Source organism: Lathyrus oleraceus, chromosome 7, assembly GCF_024323335.1.
Source record: "Lathyrus oleraceus cultivar Zhongwan6 chromosome 7, CAAS_Psat_ZW6_1.0, whole genome shotgun sequence".
Classification (NCBI taxonomy): domain Eukaryota; kingdom Viridiplantae; phylum Streptophyta; class Magnoliopsida; order Fabales; family Fabaceae; genus Lathyrus; species Lathyrus oleraceus.
Window position 1 is genome coordinate 226,169,124 of NC_066585.1, and position 22,135 is coordinate 226,191,258.

Here is a 22,135-nt window from a genome sequence, read left to right on the forward strand (position 1 = left end):
GCTCTTGGGCTCCCTTCACAAAAACCCAATTTGAACCTCCAATATGACCTGACCTACTAGTATTAGGTTTGTGACCCAATCCACCAGATCTGGAATGTCTATTCAAACCCGATCCACCATCTCCCCTCACCTCTCTTTCTACCGCTCGTGTCACCTGCAGCAGCTTGGCACGTGTCATACCACCCATAGCTACCAAGCTTCTTACCTTACCTCTAATTTCTTCTTTGAGACCATGTAAAAAGTATCCCTAAAATTGTTTTTCAGGTAACTTCGGGATTTGAGCAGTTAGGTACTCAAAATTAGTGATATACTCGTCGATCGTACCTTTCTGATGCAGCTTTGACAACTGCTCAAATGCTCATACACGTCGCCTTCACCATTTCCACCGTAACGCTCCAGCAAGGCACTCTTCAACTCATCCCAGGTTAACGTACCATTCTCATCAATGATTGAGTTGAAAAATGAATGGTAGGTCCCTCCATGCAAATCTGTGCTAGATTCACCTTAACCTCAGGTGATGTGTCCAGTACCCTGAAATATACTTCTGCTCTCGAGATCCACCCAACTGGATCTTCACCATTGAAGGAAGGAAGCTCCACCTTCCTCATGGACTGACGAAACTCCGTCAATGGATCTCCTTTGCAGCCTTTGTCTCCGGTAACCCCCATTTTTTATTCCGGAGTTTTCAACAGCTTCGCGAATCCTTCTTGAAACATATTGCTCTAATCGTCGTTTGACGTCGATTTACCAAGCATCTTCTCCAACATCGCAAATAGTGTTCCGGGCATGTCTCTGACGACGTTCTCAACGGTGATCAGTGTCGAGCGCACCTCTGTGATCTCATTTTCCAACGATTCTACCTTAGCCTCCATGACGCGTAGGGTGGTTGTTTGTTTCTTCGGCATTCACTGGCTCCTCCAAAGGAATCCGGTAGGTCGGACCAATTTGTTGGGATTCCAACAAACAGGAAAGATATTATAAATGTAAATGAATTAAAATAAGCCGTGCATAAAAGGATTTCTTATCAATGTGAATGAAGGAAAATTACAGAGAAAGGGATAAACCCAATATCTGTCCAGAGCAAAGCTCCTGTAGGTGGCTCAAAGGCTCCTACTCATAATAACAACTATTTCTCCAAGGTGCCTCCCACTACTCTCCTCATTCCCTTATAACATGGGGACAGATACAGTCCTACCCCTCAAACCTCCTAACAGAATTATGACATCAAGTACCCCTTTTACCCCTTCTAGAATAAACATGCCATATCTTAGGCCCACTAACTTTTGGAAAGATCAAATATTAACCTCATGATTGGCCACGTAGTTCTCATCATGAGTCCTGACTAATCAGAAGTGTGAGACCCACTAGCTAGATGCGGTGGTTGGAATGCATTTGCCATTTGTATGTTGTTGTTTTGGCGGCGGGAGCACTGTTTGTTGTGGTTCTGTGTAATCAGAGACGGGGTTGTATTGTGATGAACTCGAATATATGTTAGATGGTTGTTCAACATTGTGATCAGAGGAAAGGTTAAAAGGTATAATATATGATGGTGTCAGAACCAAATTCACCTATTTAAGCTAATTTATCAGTAGTTCAAACACTTTTGATATACAGTCCTTTAGAACAGGGTTGATGAATTGGATTGGTTTAATGGATTAGTTCTATGTATGTATTTTTTTTTCTCTTTAGACCAACTTTAGCGCTGGATTTTGTGCCGTTCTTCCCTTGGATCGCCAGCCTGGCACATCACATGCTGCAGCCAGCATGGCAAACGGTGAAGAGAGAGCAACGGAAACCATGCATTTTTCTTTCTTTTTTAATGAAAACTAGTCGTTCAACGGCTAGTTGCTTTTTTTTTTTCAATTTTTTATTTATAAATATAGTTTATATCTAAAAATTCACCAATACAAATTTTCTCTCACTCTTATTTTCTCTTCAATTTGAAATTTCTCTCTCACAATTTCATCATTTTATTCCTAAACTTTTAATTTTTTTCAACAATTTATTCTGAAATGGATCCTAATCATTTTCATTATCAACAAGCTTTCTTCAATTACATGCAAAATTATCAAAATCCTGATCCTCAAAATGCTCAAATTCCATCGGTGCCAACAAATCCCGCCATATTTCTTCCGTCACCAAACAATCCAAATATGTTTCCTAGACCTCAAATGAATTCTAATAGTATGGAATTCTCTACTCAAGTTCCACCATTTTCTACTCAAGTTCCACCATTTTCTACTCAAGTTGGTACCGAAAAAGAAGAAAGGGTTGTCGTTAAAAAAATCTCGAGAGCAATTTACAAGGGATGAGGATATACTACTTATCCAATCATGGCTCAATGTTTCAAAGGATCCAATTGTGGGGGTTGATCAAAAGGCTGACAGTTTTTGGTTAAGAATCGCTGCTAGTTATAACCAATATCGTGGGCAATCGCGGGAAAAGTCAGGGGGACAATTAAAATGTCGATGGCATCGAATAAATGACATGGTTCAAAAATTTGTTGGGTGTTACAAAAATGCTGTTAAAGGAAAGAAAAGTGGGACATCGGAGTTGGATATCATGTCAGATGCACATGCTTTTTTTGCTCAGGATCAAGGTACAACATTCAATCTTGAGTACGCATGGCGATTGTTAAAAGATGAAGCTAAATGGTGCATCGTCGGAGAATCGATTGGAAGTTCTTCAAAAATAACAAATACTTCTGCTAGTAGGGCATCATTGGAGAACCCAGATACAACTTCAAGTTATGAGTTTAACTCATCTTCACCAATGGAGCGTCTTATGGGACAAAAAGCAGCAAAAAGGAAGGGTAAGGCATCAGAAATTCCAAATGCAACGCAAGATGCAAGGAATAAAAGAGCAGAATGCATGGAAAGACTTGCACAGTGTAAGGAGGACGAGATAGAATTAAAGGTAATACAAATCATGATGAAGGACACTTCTACTATGAGCGATAGTCAACGAGATATTCATGAAAAATATTGTAATAAGATGAAAAAAAATATGGAATGTAGTTAATATCACTTATGTAAAATGGTCATTAGTACCACTTTATTTTATCAACACCTATGTAAAATGGTCATTAGTACCACGTTATTTTATCAACACCTATGTAAAATGGTCATTAGTACCACTTTAAATTAAACTAGTCGTTATTCAAACTAGCTGTTATTCAAACCATTATATATACTACCACTTATGTCATTATTTTATCATTCTCATATTTACCACATATCTCTCATTTTTCTCTCATTCTTTACTAACTACAATGGATTCAGACAATTCAGATAATAACGATCAAGAATTTTGGGCGTTGGTTGAAGAAGAATTTATGGACGACAGTGATGAAGAACAACAGCTTCAGAATTTTGGGAGTTCTTCTAGGCAAAAGAGAAGAACAATTATAGACCGAGGTCGTGAAGAAGGGCACAATCAATTATTCAATGACTACTTCTCGGAAAACCCAGTATACACAGATGTTCAATTCCGAATAAGGTTCAGAATGCATAGGCATGTATTTCTTCGAATTGTAGATGCCCTTGGCAATTATGATGAATATTTCCAAATAAGGGTCGATGCAACTGGTAAAATGGGTCTTTCACCATTGCAGAAATGTACAGTTGTTATTCGTATGCTGGCGTATGGGTCTCCTGCTGACCTTATAGACAAATATTTTCGAATTGGTGAAAGCACTTCAATTGAGTGCTTACAAAGATTTGTTAAGGGCGTGAATGTTGTATTCGGGGTTGAGTATTTGAGAAAACCTAACAACACTGATGTTGTTTTTACAAATGGGAGAGTCACGTGGCTTTCCAGGTATGTTGGGTTCCATTGATTGTATGCATTGGGTATGGAAAAATTATCCTGTTGCATGGAAGAGACAGTTTTGTCGAGGTGATCATGGTAAGCCCACAATCATGCTTGAAGCAGTGGCATCGCAAGATTTATGGATTTGGCATGCTTTCTTTGGTATTGCAGGTTCAAACAATGACATTAATGTGCTAAACCAATCCAACGTGTTTAACGATATTTTGGAAGGACATGCTCCCAATGTGCAATATACAATCAATGGGACACCATATAATATGGGATATTGTTTAACAGATGGTATATATCCTGAGTGGGCTACATTTGTCAAGACCATTTCAATGCCACAGGGAAAAAAGAAAAAATTATTTGCTCAACATCAAGAATCGGCTAGAAAAGATGTGGAGCGGGCATTTGGAGTGCTTCAATCTCGATTTGCAGTTACACGTGGCTCAACGCGTGCTTGGCACATGGACACCATTAAGCATACTATATATGCCTGCATCATATTGCACAAGGAGATTTAGTCGAGTATATTTGAGAACGTTTTGGACATGAAGATGATGAAATTTAAGTTTGATTAATTATGAGATGTTATTTATTTTTATTGTTTTTAATTATATATCATGTATTTGAGATTAATTCTAATTATCATGTTAGATTATAAGTTTAATTTGAATTTTATTTATTTTATATCAATTTTAATTTAAATAATTAAAATTATTATTTTAATTAATATAAAATTTAATATGAATAATATATTAATATATAAAATAAAGTTGTGAGACCCAATATGAGTTCTTCAGAGTTGCATCATTAGGAGTGAAAAACCGAATGAGTTGCTTCAAGCTGACGTAAGTTAATAGGTTTCACAAAGAACCCAAAAATGGGTTCACGGTTAGAGATGCTCTTAGAAGGGACGGCAAACAACATGTACCTCTTTAACGATAATGTCCTAATATGTTATGCAAAATAACTAAACAGGCAACGAAACATTAAAAAGCCAATCTTGTCTATCAACAGCATTTGAAACCCAGCAACTCCTTTATCAATTTTATAAAATGGCAGGGATGCTTAAGAGAATAAGCACCAAACATTATTCGAGATGTTAAGACAATATCAAATTAAGTAATTTTTCTTTATTTTACATAGTATTTGATATATATAAGTTATTAATGTGCTTATATTCTTAATATATAAAAATTATCATAGTAGATATCTTTAATAAAAATAAATAGAATATATATTAGAGGGGTTGTTAATATATAGCTCTTTTATAAGTAATCAACTTATTAATTGTTTTAAGTGAAAAGATAAATTTTATATATTGTATTTTGATTGATCATTGTTTTTTTAGATTAAAGGTATTTTCATGTCTATTGAAAAGGATCCTCAAGATGAAAGGAAAGGTCGAACATAGTGTGGGGGAGAGAAGAGAGAATTTCGAAGCGAGAGAGACGATAAACATTAAGGGGGAGGAGAGGGTAGAAGGTGATATATATAAAATCAATATAATAGAACTATAAATTAAAATTAAAATTCATATTTGGTTCGGATATGTTTGAACTATTTTTTAACAAAATCGTACCGTTTGTTTTTGTCTGTGATTTGTATTTTGGAAACTAAACAAAACCAATCTATATTATTACGAACGAATTTAAATCTATTTTACCTTAATTTCTTTATTTAAATCTATTTTACCTTAATTTTTTTATTACGAACGAATTTCTTTTGCTTACACTTATGATTTTATTTTCAATCTTCTCAATTATCTTTTAGTAGTATCGTGCATTTTTCTCATCTTTTTTACCATGTACTTCTCGCCTTCTACAATTTTTTATATCTTATGTTCTTTATGTTTTATCTTCTTATTTTTATATTATTTTTTAATTACGTTTTTATTGCACATTTTTTCTATAATCTTGCATCTCTTACGTTCTTTCTTTTTCATCTTTTCTAATCTATCATCTCATATATTATTTTTATTTTATATTTTATTATAATGTCTTTGATATTGTTTTATACTACTATTTTATATTTTTTATTTCATTTTTGTCTAATCTAATTTTTGTATATTGAATGATAAATTTTTGTCTATTCTGTATTGATGTGTTTGAATGCAGATGGACTATATGGTCACAATACATGACTTATGAAGGGAAAACACTGGATGAGATCATCAACTGGATTTTGGACATATCATCATGTTATGCTAGGAAGTTGTCATTGGCCATGTGGAATGTTATGTATTGGATGAATTTGTACTTAGCTTAGTTGTTCATGTTATGTTTATGTAATGGTTTGACATAGATGCAAGTGAAGTTAAGTTTGTATATGGATTAGGATGTATGGTAAAAATTGGAACTTGGGTTGTATGGAATTGTTTAAGCCCCTATAGAAATATGAAAATGATTAATGTATCGTAATGGTTTAAAGATTGGTTCAAAAGGAATATGAATAAGATTTTGAAAATGACTTTGGTTTGACATGGCTTGGAATTGTGATTTTAGTTGTAAAGGGAAACATGTAAATGAGAATGAAATTAACTTGAAAAAAATGGGAATGCTAGTTTGGTCATTGAATGGAAAGTATATGGAATATTTGGATCAATGACAAGCTATGGAGTTTTGAATATGCATTTAAGTTTGACATGAATTGGTTAATGAATGAAAGTTTGGAAAGTATTAAGTGTCATTTGGGGAACTAACTTGAATGTTTGAATGAAGGTTGAAAATTATGTTGCACTTGTTTATGTTTGAATAGAATGAACAATCAACAAATGAACATAAATGGTATAAAGAATGGATCAAGACATGGACCAATGAGAATGAGCTTAACAATAGGTTAAGGCATATGGTTGGCTTTAGTCAACTAGTTAACCAAAAAATCAATAGTTGACCAAAGTCAAATGTAGATCTCAAACTAGGGTTTTCTTGTAGGAGCTTGTGTATGTTGGCATGAATTCTGATTAAACACAGATGAATCCATAATGATGACCTAGAAATGGCTTAAAAGCCATATGAATATGAGACATGATCTTAAAGGAACCATGAAGATATGTGGGTATGATGAACAAGATGTTGGGTAAGAGCCTTCCCCAAATGGACTAGGGTTTAAATAACATATCTTTCAATCAAAGCCTTTGGATAGACTAGGATGTTTTTCAACGAAGTCTTCAACACATGAACCCCCAATTAGGGTTAGAAGTCAAGATAAGACCCAAGGAACAATCATGAAGTCTCACCACCAAATCATCAGCAAATTAGGGTTTGAGACCCTTAAGGAGTACCATGATAGAACTTAGTTGAATTCATGTTTCAAAGATCAAGCCATTAGGGTTTTGCATCCCCTATGATCTGATAAATATCCAATCCAAACCTTTAGGGTTTCATCCACACAAAAAACCCTAGCTTTGCAAGCCAAGAACTTTGAATCTATAATGATCAGCCACTAGGTATGAATGAATGATTGATGCATATGAATGAAACATGAGGGTATGCAAATGATTCTCAAGTTATGGGTTGAATGGAAAGGTGAAAAGGGGAGGGAAATTTTGGGGTACAACATTATGCTAAAGCAAATCGTTAAGTCGAGGCAGCCAATAAGGTCATAATTGGTCTAATAAAAAACATGTTGGTAAAAAGCCAAAGAATTGGCATAAGACATTAAACCAGATGTTATGGGCATGTTGAACATCCCCTAAGGAGGCAACAAATTCCACTCTGTTTCGACTAACATATGGATATGACGTTGTCCTTCCTGTCAAAATATATTTAAAGTTGGCTAGAACTCAAAGACAAGATGAAATAACACCCAAACATTATTGGAGTATGATGTTAGATGAGCTAGTCGATTTAGATGAAGAAAGATTATCTGCTTTAGATGTATTAATTATGAAGAAATAACTAGTGGCTAAGGCCTATAATAAGAAGGTTAAAACAAAAACTTTCTCGTCGTGTGGTCGTGTATGGAAAGTCATTTTCCCCATGGATCAAAAAGAAAAAACCTTAGGCAAATGGTCACCTAAGTGGGAGGGCTCATTTCGTATCCTTCAAGCATTTTTGAATAACGCTTATGAAATCGGAGAACTATCACCTGATTGTCGAATCCTGAGAGTAAACGGTAAATATTTGAAGAGATATAAATCTATGCTTCAGGAAATTCAAATTTTGACGGAATAGTAATCAAATATATAAAATAAACAAAAATGGTGTTCAAAGGATGCCAAAATGGCAGTCATTACAAAAAAAATTACAACCTAATAAGTTAAACTTCAGAACAAGCCTAAACACAAAACTTAGATTTAAAATCTTCGAGTTTGGCCTTGAAAAATACAAGTATGGTGTTCATTCGGTCATTGGCTTCTTCTAAGATATCAACCTCATTCCCTAGTTAAAAATCAACTTCACCATGTTCGACGCCTCTGGTAGCTTCTTGATCAGTAGTCTCTCTGATGAGCAATGATTTTTCCCATTCAAGCTCATCTTTTTGCTTTTCCAGATTTTCAATCTCTTTGTTCAATTTAGAAATTCGAGCACGACGACTTGAAATTTGATCATCGAAGGAAGCCTTTTTGTCCAGATATTCTTGAAGTTGATTCTCGAGTCTATCAACCTCTTTTTCAGAAGCTCCACTTAGATCCAACACCACAATCATTTCTCCTATTTTCGGTTGGAGTTGAGTGTTATGGGCCCTTTCATGGTTTATGTCTGGGCAGACCTGATCGAAGTAAGCTTCAAACTCAAACAAAAACGAAACCATGGAGTTTGGGATCCTTTGCTTCTTAAGTTCAGCCAGCAACTTCTGAATGTTGGTACCAAGTTGAGTTTCTTATTCGATAGCATCGAGGAGGTTATGTTCAAAGATGTTGGCTTTGAGTTATTGGTTTAGGAGGTTCATAGAGCTTTCACTTACATCAGTGATCAAAAAAATAGCAACTGTATTATTTTTCATGTTATAGTAATAAAGGGTAAATTTCCCGAATGTCGATCTCAAGGACTGCACGTTAATATTTAGTTCAAATCATTGTTCAATTAAACAAAAACTAGTGTTGAGGTTTTTAAATTCAAAATTATAAAAATAAAGGCAAAGAAAAATATTAATGAAAAATAAGGGTTTGCAAGGGAAGAGAAACAATGCCAAGAAAGGTGTATAATATGTCCATGTAACAACTTTGAGACACTATTGCATAAACAAATATCAATTATTATCAGTTCTCAAGGGTATTTTCTCCCAAGTCTTTGGTGAGAAAATCTTTAATCATTATACCCTAATTTCTATGTCCATAGGCAATTATGGTGAAGTTAAGCCTTATTATATCAAGAATGCTCTGATTCATACAGGGTATCCCTAGTCCTAGGTGATATCTACTGCAGAGTAATCTTATGAAAACCTTATCAATGGAGGTCCAACCTAATTGATAACCATATAACAATCTCGATTGGCAGAAAGAGAAAACATTAAACACATCAAAAGATCACCGTAAAAACAATATTATAAATGTAATCGTAAACTCAAAGTTATTACAACTCTAAATCAGGGAAACCCCCTAGTATTGAGGGATTTAACTACTCATATTGTTCAAAACATATTCAACGTAAAAATTACACATTACAAGTAATTTGATGACTTGGATCTTCAATCGCTTCCACTCATGAAAACCTTCCGCTCTCCGAATTCCTTGATCTCTGTAATTCTCGATCGTTTGACAATTATGTGTTCGCCTCGTTCCAAGATCTCTTTTCTCTTGTAGAAACCCTTATTTAATAGTGAAAAATCCCTTGACAAATGTTGCAAATCCCCAAACCATCCTCACAGCTCAAGCCCGGGTGAAAAGCCCAAAAATTGGGAGAGTTTGTGTAACACCCCGATTAAAATAAGATAATTATTTAATTTAAGTTAATATTATATTTATTAATTTAATTAAATAATTGGAATTATTGGATTATTATTATTATTATTGAAATAATAATTATTGGAAAATATATATATAAGTTGGAAATAAGGAAAAAGGGTTCCATTTGGTAAAAAGAGTTTTCACGTGAAACAGAGAAGCGATTGAGGAAGTGGAGAAAGGGCAAAGAGGCAGAGCAAGAGGAAGAAGGTTGGAGAAGAGAAAAGCTTGAAGCTTAAAGATTCGCCGGATTAACTCAGGTAAGGGGGGTTTATCGTCGTTTAATGGGTATTATGGGTTAGCATGTAATGGGTAGTGATAAACCGTTGAATTGACCCTAATTGGGATGACGAATGTTGAAAATTGTGATGGATGAGTTGTGTTAAAAACTGTAATTGAATCTGTAATTTTGTGAGTCGTGTTTTCCCGAACGTATAGCTTTTTACGGAATTGAAATCGGAGGTCCGGAAGTCCTCCAACGGCGGAAAATGCGGAGAATTCTGCATTCTGCTTTGTGTTAGCGCAGGAACAACTTTCTGTCTTGCGTTAACCGGTTAACCCAGGGTGTTAACCGGTTAACACTGTTGCGAATTAGGAAAATGTGCTGTTTTGCTTGCGTTAACCGGTTAACCCAGGGCGTTAACCGGTTAACACTGTTAAGTTTTGCCAGGAAGCGTGTTTGGTCTGCGTTAACCGGTTAACCCAGGGCGTTAACCGGTTAACACTGTTGCAGAGTGGAAAAAATTGTTATTTAAATGTGGTATGCTTGTCTGAGGGTTGGCCTATGTTGGCATATGATGTAATAGGGATTAATTCCCGCTGTTTTGAGCAGTGTAGGTATTAGTAGAGTGTGCTAATACTGTGATTAATTATTTGACATGATATGATGTTTTGATGCATATGTTGATGATGTGTGATGGTATGCATAATGTTGTGAATGTATATATTATGCATGTGTTTGTGAATGGACTGTTTTATGGCTTAGAGTGTGAGCATAGGTCCATTATGGATTACTGTTGTTGATGTTGCATTGCTAGGTGATTAGCACGCATGTTGTGGCCTTTATGGTGGTAGCTAATTCCCATGGTGAGGAATTAGTGAGTTAGTCGTTATGGACTGTTGTTGATGTTTGCATGCTAGGTGATTAGCGTGCATAGCATGGCCCATTTGGGGTGGTAGCTAATTCCCATGGTGAGGAATTAGTGAGTGAGTCACTAGGTCTCAAATGAGTGAGACTAGTGGACTTGGTAGCCGTGCCTGGATTTGGACGGTGAGGTTGAACTATATGTTCACGAAGAGTCGGTACCGCATGCATAGAGTCTCATTGCATAATGTATGTATGGCGTATAATATGAATGGATGTATTCCAATATTATACGTGTGTTTGTGTTGGCATTGAGTATGAGTATGAATTGTGTTGATGTTGAGTATGATTGAGCTGATATTGCCGTTGCTGAATGTATAATCTGATTTGGGTGATGAAATGTGTTAAAATTACTTAACATTGCATGATATTTTATAATGCTTATTATATCGATTGAGGAACTCACCCTTACAACTATTTTTCAGGTATCGAGCAGTGATTGAGTAGAAGCTAGTGCTTGGAGTCTAGTGTAGTCTCCTTAGTGGGTCATGCTCTGATAGATGTAACATCGAGACGGGATGTCTTAAATGTTTCATTGTTGGTTGTGAACCATTTTACATGTAATGTGTTACATGTTTTGAATGATCGATTTGATCTCTATCCGCTGCGTATTGTGCAATACTTTATGTTTTGAGTTAAATAATGAGCATGACTAAATATTATGAGGAATGGTGTGAAATAATTGTGTGACACCCTTGATTGCATATTACTCTGATTGATATATTGTTATTTTAATTAAATATTTGGGGTATTTTAGAAGGGTGTTACATTAGTGGTATCAGAGCATAGTCGGTCGAGTCGAGTCGTAATTATTCTGTTCCCCTGTACGGGATAGGTGTTGTGTAACCCTATCAGTACTTATTGTTTTAGCTTGTTGGGTTTTCAGAATAGAGATGGCTGGAAGAGGTAGAGACGATGCTGCGATTGCTGAGGCTCTGGGTATGCTAGTTGGAGTACTTGGAGGGAATCCGAATGCTGTAGGAATGGGAGCTGCTCGTCAACTGAGTGAGTTCCAGAAGAACAATCCTCCAATGTTCAAGGGAGCATACGATCCAGATGGCGCTCAGAAGTGGTTGAAGGAGATCGAGAGAATCTTCCGAGTGAATGTGTGCCGATAACCAGAAGGTCAGGTTCGGTACGCATATGCTGTCAGAGGAAGCAGATGATTGGTGGGTTGCTACCCGCACGGAGTTGGAAGCTGCTGGGAATGCTGAGATCACTTGGGCAGTGTTCAGAGAGAGATTCCTGAGGAAGTACTTTCCAGAGGATGTCAGAGGAAAGAAAGAGATAGAGTTCTTGGAATTGAAGCAGGGCAATCGGTCTGTTACTGAGTATGCTGCTAAGTTCACAGAGTTGTCGAAGTATTACACTCCCTATAACGAGGCTACTGGGGAATTTTCAAAATGTGTGAAGTTTGAGAACGGGTTACGTCCCGAGATTAAGCAGGCTATTGGGTATCAGCGGATTAGAGTGTTTTCTGATTTGGTTGACTGTTGCAGGATTTTTGAACAGGATACCAAGGCTAGAGCAGAGAGCTATCAGCAAAGGGTTGATAGAAAAGGCAAGAATCAGAATGATCGTGGGAAACCGTATGCAGCTGGCAGAGGTATCCAGAGACAGAGTGGGATGAAGAGGCCTAGTGGGGGAGATTCTAGTGCCCCTGCTAAGTGTTTCAGGTGTGGTCAGGCTGGACATCGTATCCATGAGTGTACCAGTAATGAGAAGAAGTGTTTCAAGTGTGGAAAAGGTGGTCACTTGGCTGCAGAGTGTCGGTTGAAGACTGTGACTTGTTTCAACTGTGGAGAGGTGGGTCATATCAGTCCACAGTGTCCTAAGCCGAAGAGAGAGAACCAATCGGGAGGCAAGGTCTTTGCTTTATCGGGTTCTGAGACTTCTGCAGATGATCGTTTGGTCCGAGGTACGTGTTATATTAATGGCTTTCCTCTTGTAGCTATTATTGACACAGGTGCTACTCATCCCTTTATATCTTTGGATTGTGCTGTGAAACTTAAGTTAGAGATATCTGAGATGCATGGTAGTATGGTGATTGATACTCCTGCAAAGGGTTCAGTGACTACTACTTCAGTTTGTTTGAATTGTCCTTTGAGTATTTTTGGTAGAGACTTTGGGATGGACCTTGTGTGTCTTCCACTAGTGCAGATTGACGTTATCTTGGGTATGAACTGGTTGGTGTCTAACCGGGTTTCTATCAACTGTTTTGATAAGACTGTGATCTTTCCTGAGATTGAGGAAGGAGAGAGTTTGGTTCTATCAGCAAGGCAGGTGAATGAGGCAGTAGTAGATAGGGCAGAGTTGTTTATGCTGTTAGCGACTTTAGAGGCTAAAGATAAACTGGTGATTCGCGATCTAGCCGTGGTGTGTGATTTTCCTGATGTGTTTCCTGAAGAAGTGAATGAATTACCGCCAGAGCGTGAAGTTGAGTTCTCGATTGATTTGGTACCTGGTACTAGACCGATATCGATGGCTCCTTACCGTATGTCTGCTGTTGAGTTAGCTGAATTGAAGAGTCAGCTGGAAGATCTGTTGGATAAGAAATTTATTCGTCCGAGTGTGTCACCGTGGGGTGCACCAGTGTTATTGGTTAAGAAGAAAGAAGGTACTATGAGGTTGTGTGTGGACTACAGGCAACTGAATAAAGTGACGATCAAGAATCGGTATCCTTTGCCGAGGATTGATGATTTAATGGATCAGTTGGTTGGTGCGAGTGTGTTCAGCAAAGTAGATTTGAGATCGGGATATCATCAGATACGTGTGAAAACTGAGGATATTCCGAAGACTGCTTTCAAAACAAGGTATGGACATTATGAGTATTCTGTAATGCCTTTTGGTGTGACTAATGCGCCTGGGGTATTTATGGAGTATATGAATAGGATTTTCCATCCGTACCTAGACAAGTTTGTTGTGGTATTTATTGACGATATTTTGGTGTATTCGAAATCTGAAGAAGAGCATGCTGAGCATTTGAGAGTGGTTTTAGGAGTTCTACGAGAAAAGAAGTTATTTGCTAAACTGTCCAAATGTGAATTTTGGTTAGAAGAGGTTAGTTTTCTTGGTCATGTGATTTCAAGAGGTGGTGTTGCTGTTGATCCTTCTAAGATAGAAGCGGTATCTAAGTGGGAAGCTCCGAAGTCTGTTGCTGAGATTCGAAGTTTCCTTGGTTTGGCTGGTTATTATAGGAAGTTCATTGAGGGATTTTCTAAGTTGGCGTTACCGTTGACGATGTTGACTAGAAAAGGGCAAGCGTTTGTTTGGGACTCAAAATGTGAAGAAGGTTTCCAAGAGTTAAAGAGAAGGTTAACTACTGCTCCTATTCTGATATTACCGAGTCCGTCGGAATCATTTGAGGTTTACTGTGATGCTTCATTGTTGGGTTTGGGTGGTGTGTTAATGCAGAATAAGCAGGTTATAGCTTATGCTTCGAGACAGCTGAGGGTTCATGAGAGGAACTATCCGACACACGATTTAGAGTTGGCAGCTGTGGTTTTTGTTCTGAAGTTATGGAGGCATTATTTGTACGGGTCAAGATTTGAGATTTTCAGTGACCATAAAAGTTTAAAGTATTTGTTTGATCAGAAAGAGCTGAATATGAGACAGAGGAGATGGTTAGAATTTCTGAAGGATTATGACTTTGGTTTGAATTACCATCCGGGTAAAGCAAATGTAGTGGCTGATGCATTGAGTCGGAAATCATTGCATATGTCTATGTTAATGGTTAGGGAATTGGATTTAATTGAGCAGTTTAGAGACTTGAGTTTGGTGTGTGAGAGTACTCACAATAGTGTTAAATTGGGAATGTTGAAGTTAACGAGTGGTATTTTGGATGAGATCAGAGAGGGTCAGAAATCCGATATGCTTTTGGTTGATAAGTTGACTCTAGTGAATCAAGGTCGAGGTGGTGAATTCAGAGTTGATGAGAATGGTGTTTTGAAATTTGGTAATCGGGTGTGTATTCCGGATGTTACCGAACTTAAGAAGAGTATTCTGGAGGAAGGACATCATAGTGGCCTGAGTATTCATCCTGGAGCTACGAAGATGTATCATGATTTGAAAAAGTTATTTTGGTGGCCGGGAATGAAAAGAGAAATTGCGAGTTTTGTTTATTCTTGTTTGACTTGTCAGAAGTCAAAGATTGAGCATCAGAAGCCGTCTGGGCTAATGCAACCGTTGGCTATTCCAGAGTGGAAGTGGGATAGTATCAGTATGGATTTTGTGTCTGGTTTGCCGAGGAAAAATAAGAATTGTGAAGCTATTTGGGTGATTGTAGACAGATTGACAAAATCGGCTCATTTCATTCCGATCAGAATGGATTATCCGTTAGAGAGATTAGCCGAGTTGTATATTGAGAAGATTGTAAGTTTGCATGGTATTCCGTCGAGTATTGTTTCGGACAGAGATCCTAGATTTACATCGAAGTTCTGGGAAGGTTTGCAGAGGGCTTTGGGAACTAAGCTGAGATTGAGTTCTGCATATCATCCACAGACTGATGGTCAGACTGAGAGGACGATTCAGTCACTAGAAGATCTTTTGAGAGCTTGTGTTTTGGAAAAGGGAGGTGCTTGGGATTGTTACTTACCTTTGATTGAGTTTACCTACAATAATAGTTTTCATTCGAGCATTGGTATGGCACCGTTCGAAGCTTTGTATGGTAGGAGATGTCAGACACCTTCATGTTGGTATGAGTCCGGTGAGGGTGCTGTGGTGGGACCGGAGATTGTTCAACAAACTACGGAAAAGATTAAGATGATTCAGGAGAAGATGAGAATTGCTCAGAGTCGTCAGAAGAGTTATCATGACAAGAGGAGGAAGTCACTTGAGTTCCAAGAGGGAGATCATGTGTTTCTTCGTGTTACTCCGATAACTGGTGTTGGTCGAGCTTTGAAGTCGAAAAAGTTGACACCTCGATTTATTGGTCCTTATCAGATTTTGGAGAGGATAGGGGAGGTAGCCTATCGTATCGCTTTACCGCCGTCGCTTGCGAATTTGCATGAGGTTTTTCATGTGTCTCAGTTGAGGAGGTACATTCATGATCCGTCGCATGTAGTCCAAGTAGATGATGTACAGGTGAGAGATAACCTGACTGTTGAAACGTCACCTATGAGGATCGAGGATCGAGAGTTGAAGCAGTTGCGGGGTAAAGAGATTGCCTTGGTGAAGGTAGCTTGGGGAGGACCAGCAGGTGGCAATGTGACTTGGGAACTTGAGAGTCAGATGAAGGAGTCTTATCCCGAGTTATTCGCTTGAGGTATGTTTTCGAGGACAAAAACTCTTTTAGTGGGGGAGAGTTGTAACACCCCGATTAAAATAAGATAATTATTTAATTTAAGTTAATATTATATTTATTAATTTAATTAAATAATTGGAATTATTGGATTATTATTATTATTATTGAAATAATAATTATTGGAAAATATATATATAAGTTGGAAATAAGGAAAAAGGGTTCCATTTGGTAAAAAGAGTTTTCACGTGAAACAGAGAAGCGATTGAGGAAGTGGAGAAAGGGCAAAGAGGCAGAGCAAGAGGAAGAAGGTTGGAGAAGAGAAAAGCTTGAAGCTTAAAGATTCGCCGGATTAACTCAGGTAAGGGGGGTTTATCGTCGTTTAATGGGTATTATGGGTTAGCATGTAATGGGTAGTGATAAACCGTTGAATTGACCCTAATTGGGATGACGAATGTTGAAAATTGTGATGGATGAGTTGTGTTAAAAACTGTAATTGAATCTGTAATTTTGTGAGTCGTGTTTTCCCGAACGTATAGCTTTTTACGGAATTGAAATCGGAGGTCCGGAAGTCCTCCAACGGCGGAAAATGCGGAGAATTCTGCATTCTGCTTTGTGTTAGCGCAGGAACAACTTTCTGTCTTGCGTTAACCGGTTAACCCAGGGTGTTAACCGGTTAACACTGTTGCGAATTAGGAAAATGTGCTGTTTTGCTTGCGTTAACCGGTTAACCCAGGGCGTTAACCGGTTAACACTGTTAAGTTTTGCCAGGAAGCGTGTTTGGTCTGCGTTAACCGGTTAACCCAGGGCGTTAACCGGTTAACACTGTTGCAGAGTGGAAAAAATTGTTATTTAAATGTGGTATGCTTGTCTGAGGGTTGGCCTATGTTGGCATATGATGTAATAGGGATTAATTCCCGCTGTTTTGAGCAGTGTAGGTATTAGTAGAGTGTGCTAATACTGTGATTAATTATTTGACATGATATGATGTTTTGATGCATATGTTGATGATGTGTGATGGTATGCATAATGTTGTGAATGTATATATTATGCATGTGTTTGTGAATGGACTGTTTTATGGCTTAGAGTGTGAGCATAGGTCCATTGTGGATTACTGTTGTTGATGTTGCATTGCTAGGTGATTAGCACGCATGTTGTGGCCTTTATGGTGGTAGCTAATTCCCATGGTGAGGAATTAGTGAGTTAGTCGTTATGGACTGTTGTTGATGTTTGCATGCTAGGTGATTAGCGTGCATAGCATGGCCCATTTGGGGTGGTAGCTAATTCCCATGGTGAGGAATTAGTGAGTGAGTCACTAGGTCTCAAATGAGTGGGACTAGTGGACTTGGTAGCCGTGCCTGGATTTGGACGGTGAGGTTGAACTATATGTTCACGAAGAGTCGGTACCGCATGCATAGAGTCTCATTGCATAATGTATGTATGGCGTATAATATGAATGGATGTATTCCAATATTATACGTGTGTTTGTGTTGGCATTGAGTATGAGTATGAATTGTGTTGATGTTGAGTATGATTGAGCTGATATTGCCGTTGCTGAATGTATAATCTGATTTGGGTGATGAAATGTGTTAAAATTACTTAACATTGCATGATATTTTATAATGCTTATTATATCGATTGAGGAACTCACCCTTACAACTATTTTTCAGGTATCGAGCAGTGATCGAGTAGAAGTTAGTGCTTGGAGTCTAGTGTAGTCTCCTTAGTGGGTCATGCTCTGATAGATGTAACATCGAGACGGGATGTCTTAAATGTTTCATTGTTGGTTGTGAACCATTTTACATGTAATGTGTTACATGTTTTGAATGATCGATTTGATCTCTATCCGCTGCGTATTGTGCAATACTTTATGTTTTGAGTTAAATAATGAGCATGACTAAATATTATGAGGAATGGTGTGAAATAATTGTGTGACACCCTTGATTGCATATTACTCTGATTGATATATTGTTATTTTAATTAAATATTTGGGGTATTTTAGAAGGGTGTTACAGTTTGCGCCTGGGCTGACACGACCTGTGTCAGCTGACACTGGTGGCTGTGTTAGCTTTCTGCCTTGCTATCTCATTACTGACATACCCCAGTTGACCTAACACGGGCCGTGTCAGCTGACACAGGCGGCCGTGTTAGGCCACTATCTTGGGCATTACTTGCTCTTTTTTTTCTTCCTTCTGACACAGGTGGCCGTGTCAGGCCTCTTGAACTGAGAAATCTCATTTTCTCGAATGCCGAAACTTTCCACTTTCTCGTATTGAGTCTGTTGGCTTTTCTACGTGGAGCTGGAGGGCACAAACACAGACAACCAACGCATAAAATCACAAAAACATAAAATAAACTAGAAGTTGATAAAATGCTGAAATAACTTATGATAATGAAAATTAACTTCAAAGGTAGCATAATACGCACAAAGTGTTCCAAAATCCTTGGTTTCTTGTCGGATAAGCCAAGAAGACAGAGTGAAATTGGTGACCGATCAATCAACCAAAGAAGCATTTGAAGAATTTGAAGATCTTATGCCGGTCGAAAGCCTATGCAATTTCTGAAGCCTCCTTAAGGCCTCTGCAGGATTTTCCATTTTGATGGCCAAGATCTCTTCTTGATGGATGGAAGTATATGAGGAATAATCTTAGATGATGTTTTGAGTATGATTCTTGTGAGCAAAGTCCTTACCTTGAATAAGTTTTGAATGATAGCAAATTGTGTGATCATTGACCAATTGTTGGCATGTGCATCATTTTGCATGATTCAATTGTGCTTTTATCTCATACTATTGTCTCATGTCTATACATGAAGATCCACAGTGATACATCTCTTAAAAGAACTCATAAAATCCATTTGTGTCAGTATGCATCAACACATAATCCTATGCATCGATCCATACAGTATGTTGTAAATCACAAAATTCTTTTGTTCAGTATGCATCGATGCATACGAGTCATGTATCGATACATGGACAGGCAAAATGCTCTATGGATCGATCCATACGAGCGTTGCATCAATGCATGATTATTTGAAATGTCCTATGTATCAATGCATGCGAATTATGCATCGATCCATGTTAGTGGAAATGTCATATGCATCAATACATACGAATTATGCATCGATCCATGCTCACTTAAATTCACCAAAAACTCATTTATCTTACAGTATGCATCGATGCATACCCTCATGTATCAATGCATAAATCTGTTTTATGTTCTAACAGCTTCTTTTTTTGCATATATAAGAAATGTTGTGACAGCAGGGGCAGATACGAATTCTGAGAAGAAAAACAGTTGAACACAAGATCAAAAGAGTGTAGCAACAATTGTTTTTGGAGCAATCAGAAACCTGAAAGAGACTTCATCTTCTTCATATTCTCAATCACTTTTCTTCAAGAACATCAACACATAATCATTCTTGTTCTTTGGATTAAAGGATCAACGAGATAACGTTCAGTGGTACGATCAAGGATCTAGCTGAGTTTTTCAGTGGAACGATCGAGGATCTAGCTGAGTTGAAGATTGAAGGGGGTTTCGAGGAAAAACCAATTGGTTTGTCCTTCAAGAACTGGAGTGTTCTTGAGGGTTTGTTAGTCACGTTTTCAGAACAGATTCAGCCGCAGCGTTGCGTTTGGAGATCGGGGGATTTCGCAAACAGGTCGTGGAACCGGTGAATTGTTTGCAATTTCGTGCAGGAAATTCTTGATCGTGCTCAGATCAAGTGGAGGTTTCATACAAGAAGAAGTTCTTGGAATTTAGAATTCTGTCTGTGTATCGTAACCTTGTATCTACGAATTCGGCATAATTGATAATCAAAGTTCTCAATTTCATTTGAAATTGAGAGGGAGACGTACCCACACGCGAGGACGACGTGGGGAACTTCCTTACCAAATCTCTGCATATCATATTCTTTCCTTACTTTTCTTTACGTTTTTCATCAGTTTTGCAATATCAGTTTGTGTGTTGTGGCTGAACCCTTTGTGATACAATAGTGGCAAGAAAACTTTCAAACTAAAGTCCACCATTGTTCATCATTAAGCACATACACACCAACTGTTTGACAAAATTGTTAGCCAGGTTTTATTCATTGGAAATAGACTTTAATGATAAGTGCATTCAACTAGCTAAGATTCTGGTGTTAATAATTTCTGTCATTCTTATCCAAATCCAGCATTAAACTCGCGTGTCCGGTTTTCTAGTAGTGGTTCAGAATAGACGGAAGTCGATTCGGTACTGAAATTTTCCGCCAAGTTTAAAAACTCTGATAAAATTTTAAATCTGTTCAATTTTAAAAAGGTGATCTATTCACCCCCCCTCTCGATCACTAGCCACACCGTCTAACAATTCTCTTCGACATCATTAGGCTGACTACCATCCTCCGGTGGAATATTTTTGACACCATTTTTGACTTGCTCTTCTTCCACTTTCTTGAAGCACTTTGCAGTATGTGGATTGTCCTAGGACAAATTTTCATGGATAGAGGCTAGTGTATCATCAAATTCTTTGATCCGCTGGGGAGTCAATTTATTGACTTTGTCTTCCACCTCATGATTTGGTTCTTTAGAAGTGCCTGCATCTTCACTAATTTTCTTGGCCTCTAGATGAACATATGTGAGACTAGAGTCGATGAGCGTTGACCAATGAATGATAGAGTAACTGGGAGTCTAACATTCAGTACCTTTTGATTTCTCTACCATGTTCTCATTCAATCCTGATTGTGTATGAGAAAGAGGAATGATTAGTTATGATAGATAAAATGATAAATGAGAAATACAAGTAATACATCAGGTTCCTTCTTATTTTTCTCTTTAATATGGAGGCCTCATTGTTGCTTGCCTCCTGTTTCCTTATTAGAATTGGCCAAGTTTTTACCCTTTTTATCAGCAAGGCCAACAATCAAAGTTGGTTTTTCCTTGGGAGGATTTGTCTTTTGACTGGTGCCTTTTGTCTTGTTGATGCCTTGCTTAGGAGAGGGTTTGGCTTTAGGTTTCGAAAAGATTTGGGTCTTTTCACTATCGTCTGACCTCTTAACCTCGGCCAAGGTCTCTGTTGGTTCTGGCACAGTCTGAAAGGTTTGAGTGGTTAGTTTCACCAAATCATCGAAACCAGAAGCTTAAGAAAATCATGAGTGCATACATGTCTCGGTGTAACCTTTGTGGTTTTATTCTTCTTCTTCTTCTTGGATTTGGTGGTTGTTAGAAGTATTTCGACCACCAATTCTCAAACTCCACCGTGGAGTAGAAGGAAGGTTGAAATTAAAATGTGGGTTGTTCGAGAACTTGTTGATGTTGGAACTGCATGCAATCTCTATACTCTTAAGCATAAAATTTTCTCTTTGACCAAAAGTATCATTTTCCCATATGTATAGAGATTTTAGCAACATTTGGCTAAAACCAAATTGCCTTGACACTAAGTTAGGCGGATAACTGATAAACTGAAAACTAGCTGACCATGTGTCGATGCGAGTATATAGGAGCTTAGAGGTTAAAAAAGTTGCCCAAGCAGCATTCGACATTGCAACAGGGAGTTACAGCAGGGAACCTGTTTCAGAACCAACTAGGGCCAACACATCGATCTACGAAGGGTTCCGTAGTCGAAACGAAAGTTTTGGTGGAGAGAAACAAATTGATTTACTTCATGAATGTTATCTTTGAAGAAGTGTCTTATGGGGTAACTAAGGACACTCAAGTGCTTTTGATGCTCCTAGCATCAGTTTCTACCATCAGAGCCTTCGAAATGGTTTCTCTAATTTTGGTTCAAATTTAGCATTCAACAAAAGTTGCAAGAGCCATAGGGGGCCAGAAAAGAGGTATTTTTTATTGGTCTTGGGGAGGTGTTTCAGCTTATGAGAAGCAATACCTAATGATTGATATAAGGGAACGTATTATTTAGCTATTTGCAAAGAACTTGAGCAAAAGAAGTAGTAGGAAAGGCAAAGGGTAAGAAAAGTGATGTGCTCTTAGTCGGAGACCTCTTATACAACGGTGTTATAATGGTCAATGATGTAAATTTTGAAGTTGTATCAATCAAAGATGAAATCATTATCA

General features: G+C 37.8%; 1 protein-coding gene and 1 pseudogene across 1 annotated transcript; both read left to right on the forward strand.

Annotated features, from left to right (window-relative positions):
- The first annotated feature begins 2,012 nt into the window (after positions 1 to 2,012).
- LOC127103065 (glutathione S-transferase T3-like) lies at positions 2,013 to 3,021 on the forward strand. Its single transcript, XM_051040359.1, has 2 exons — positions 2,013 to 2,270; positions 2,353 to 3,021. The coding sequence occupies exons 1-2, from the start codon at positions 2,013 to 2,015 to the stop codon at positions 3,019 to 3,021; spliced, it is 927 nt and encodes a 308-aa protein (XP_050896316.1).
- Positions 3,022 to 3,271: 250 nt separating this feature from the next.
- On the forward strand, positions 3,272 to 4,337 carry LOC127103066 (uncharacterized; annotated as a pseudogene).
- The last annotated feature ends 17,798 nt before the right edge of the window (positions 4,338 to 22,135 follow it).

Excerpts from the sequence above, each read along its gene's own strand:
- LOC127103065 (XM_051040359.1), top strand. The coding sequence starts at position 2,013 with ATGGATCCTAATCATTTTCATTATCAACAAGCTTTCTTCAATTACATG. Across the intron at positions 2,271-2,352 it reads GTACCGAAAAAGAAGAAAGG|GATCCAATTGTGGGGGTTGA; the intron begins GTTGTCGTTAAA and ends AATGTTTCAAAG.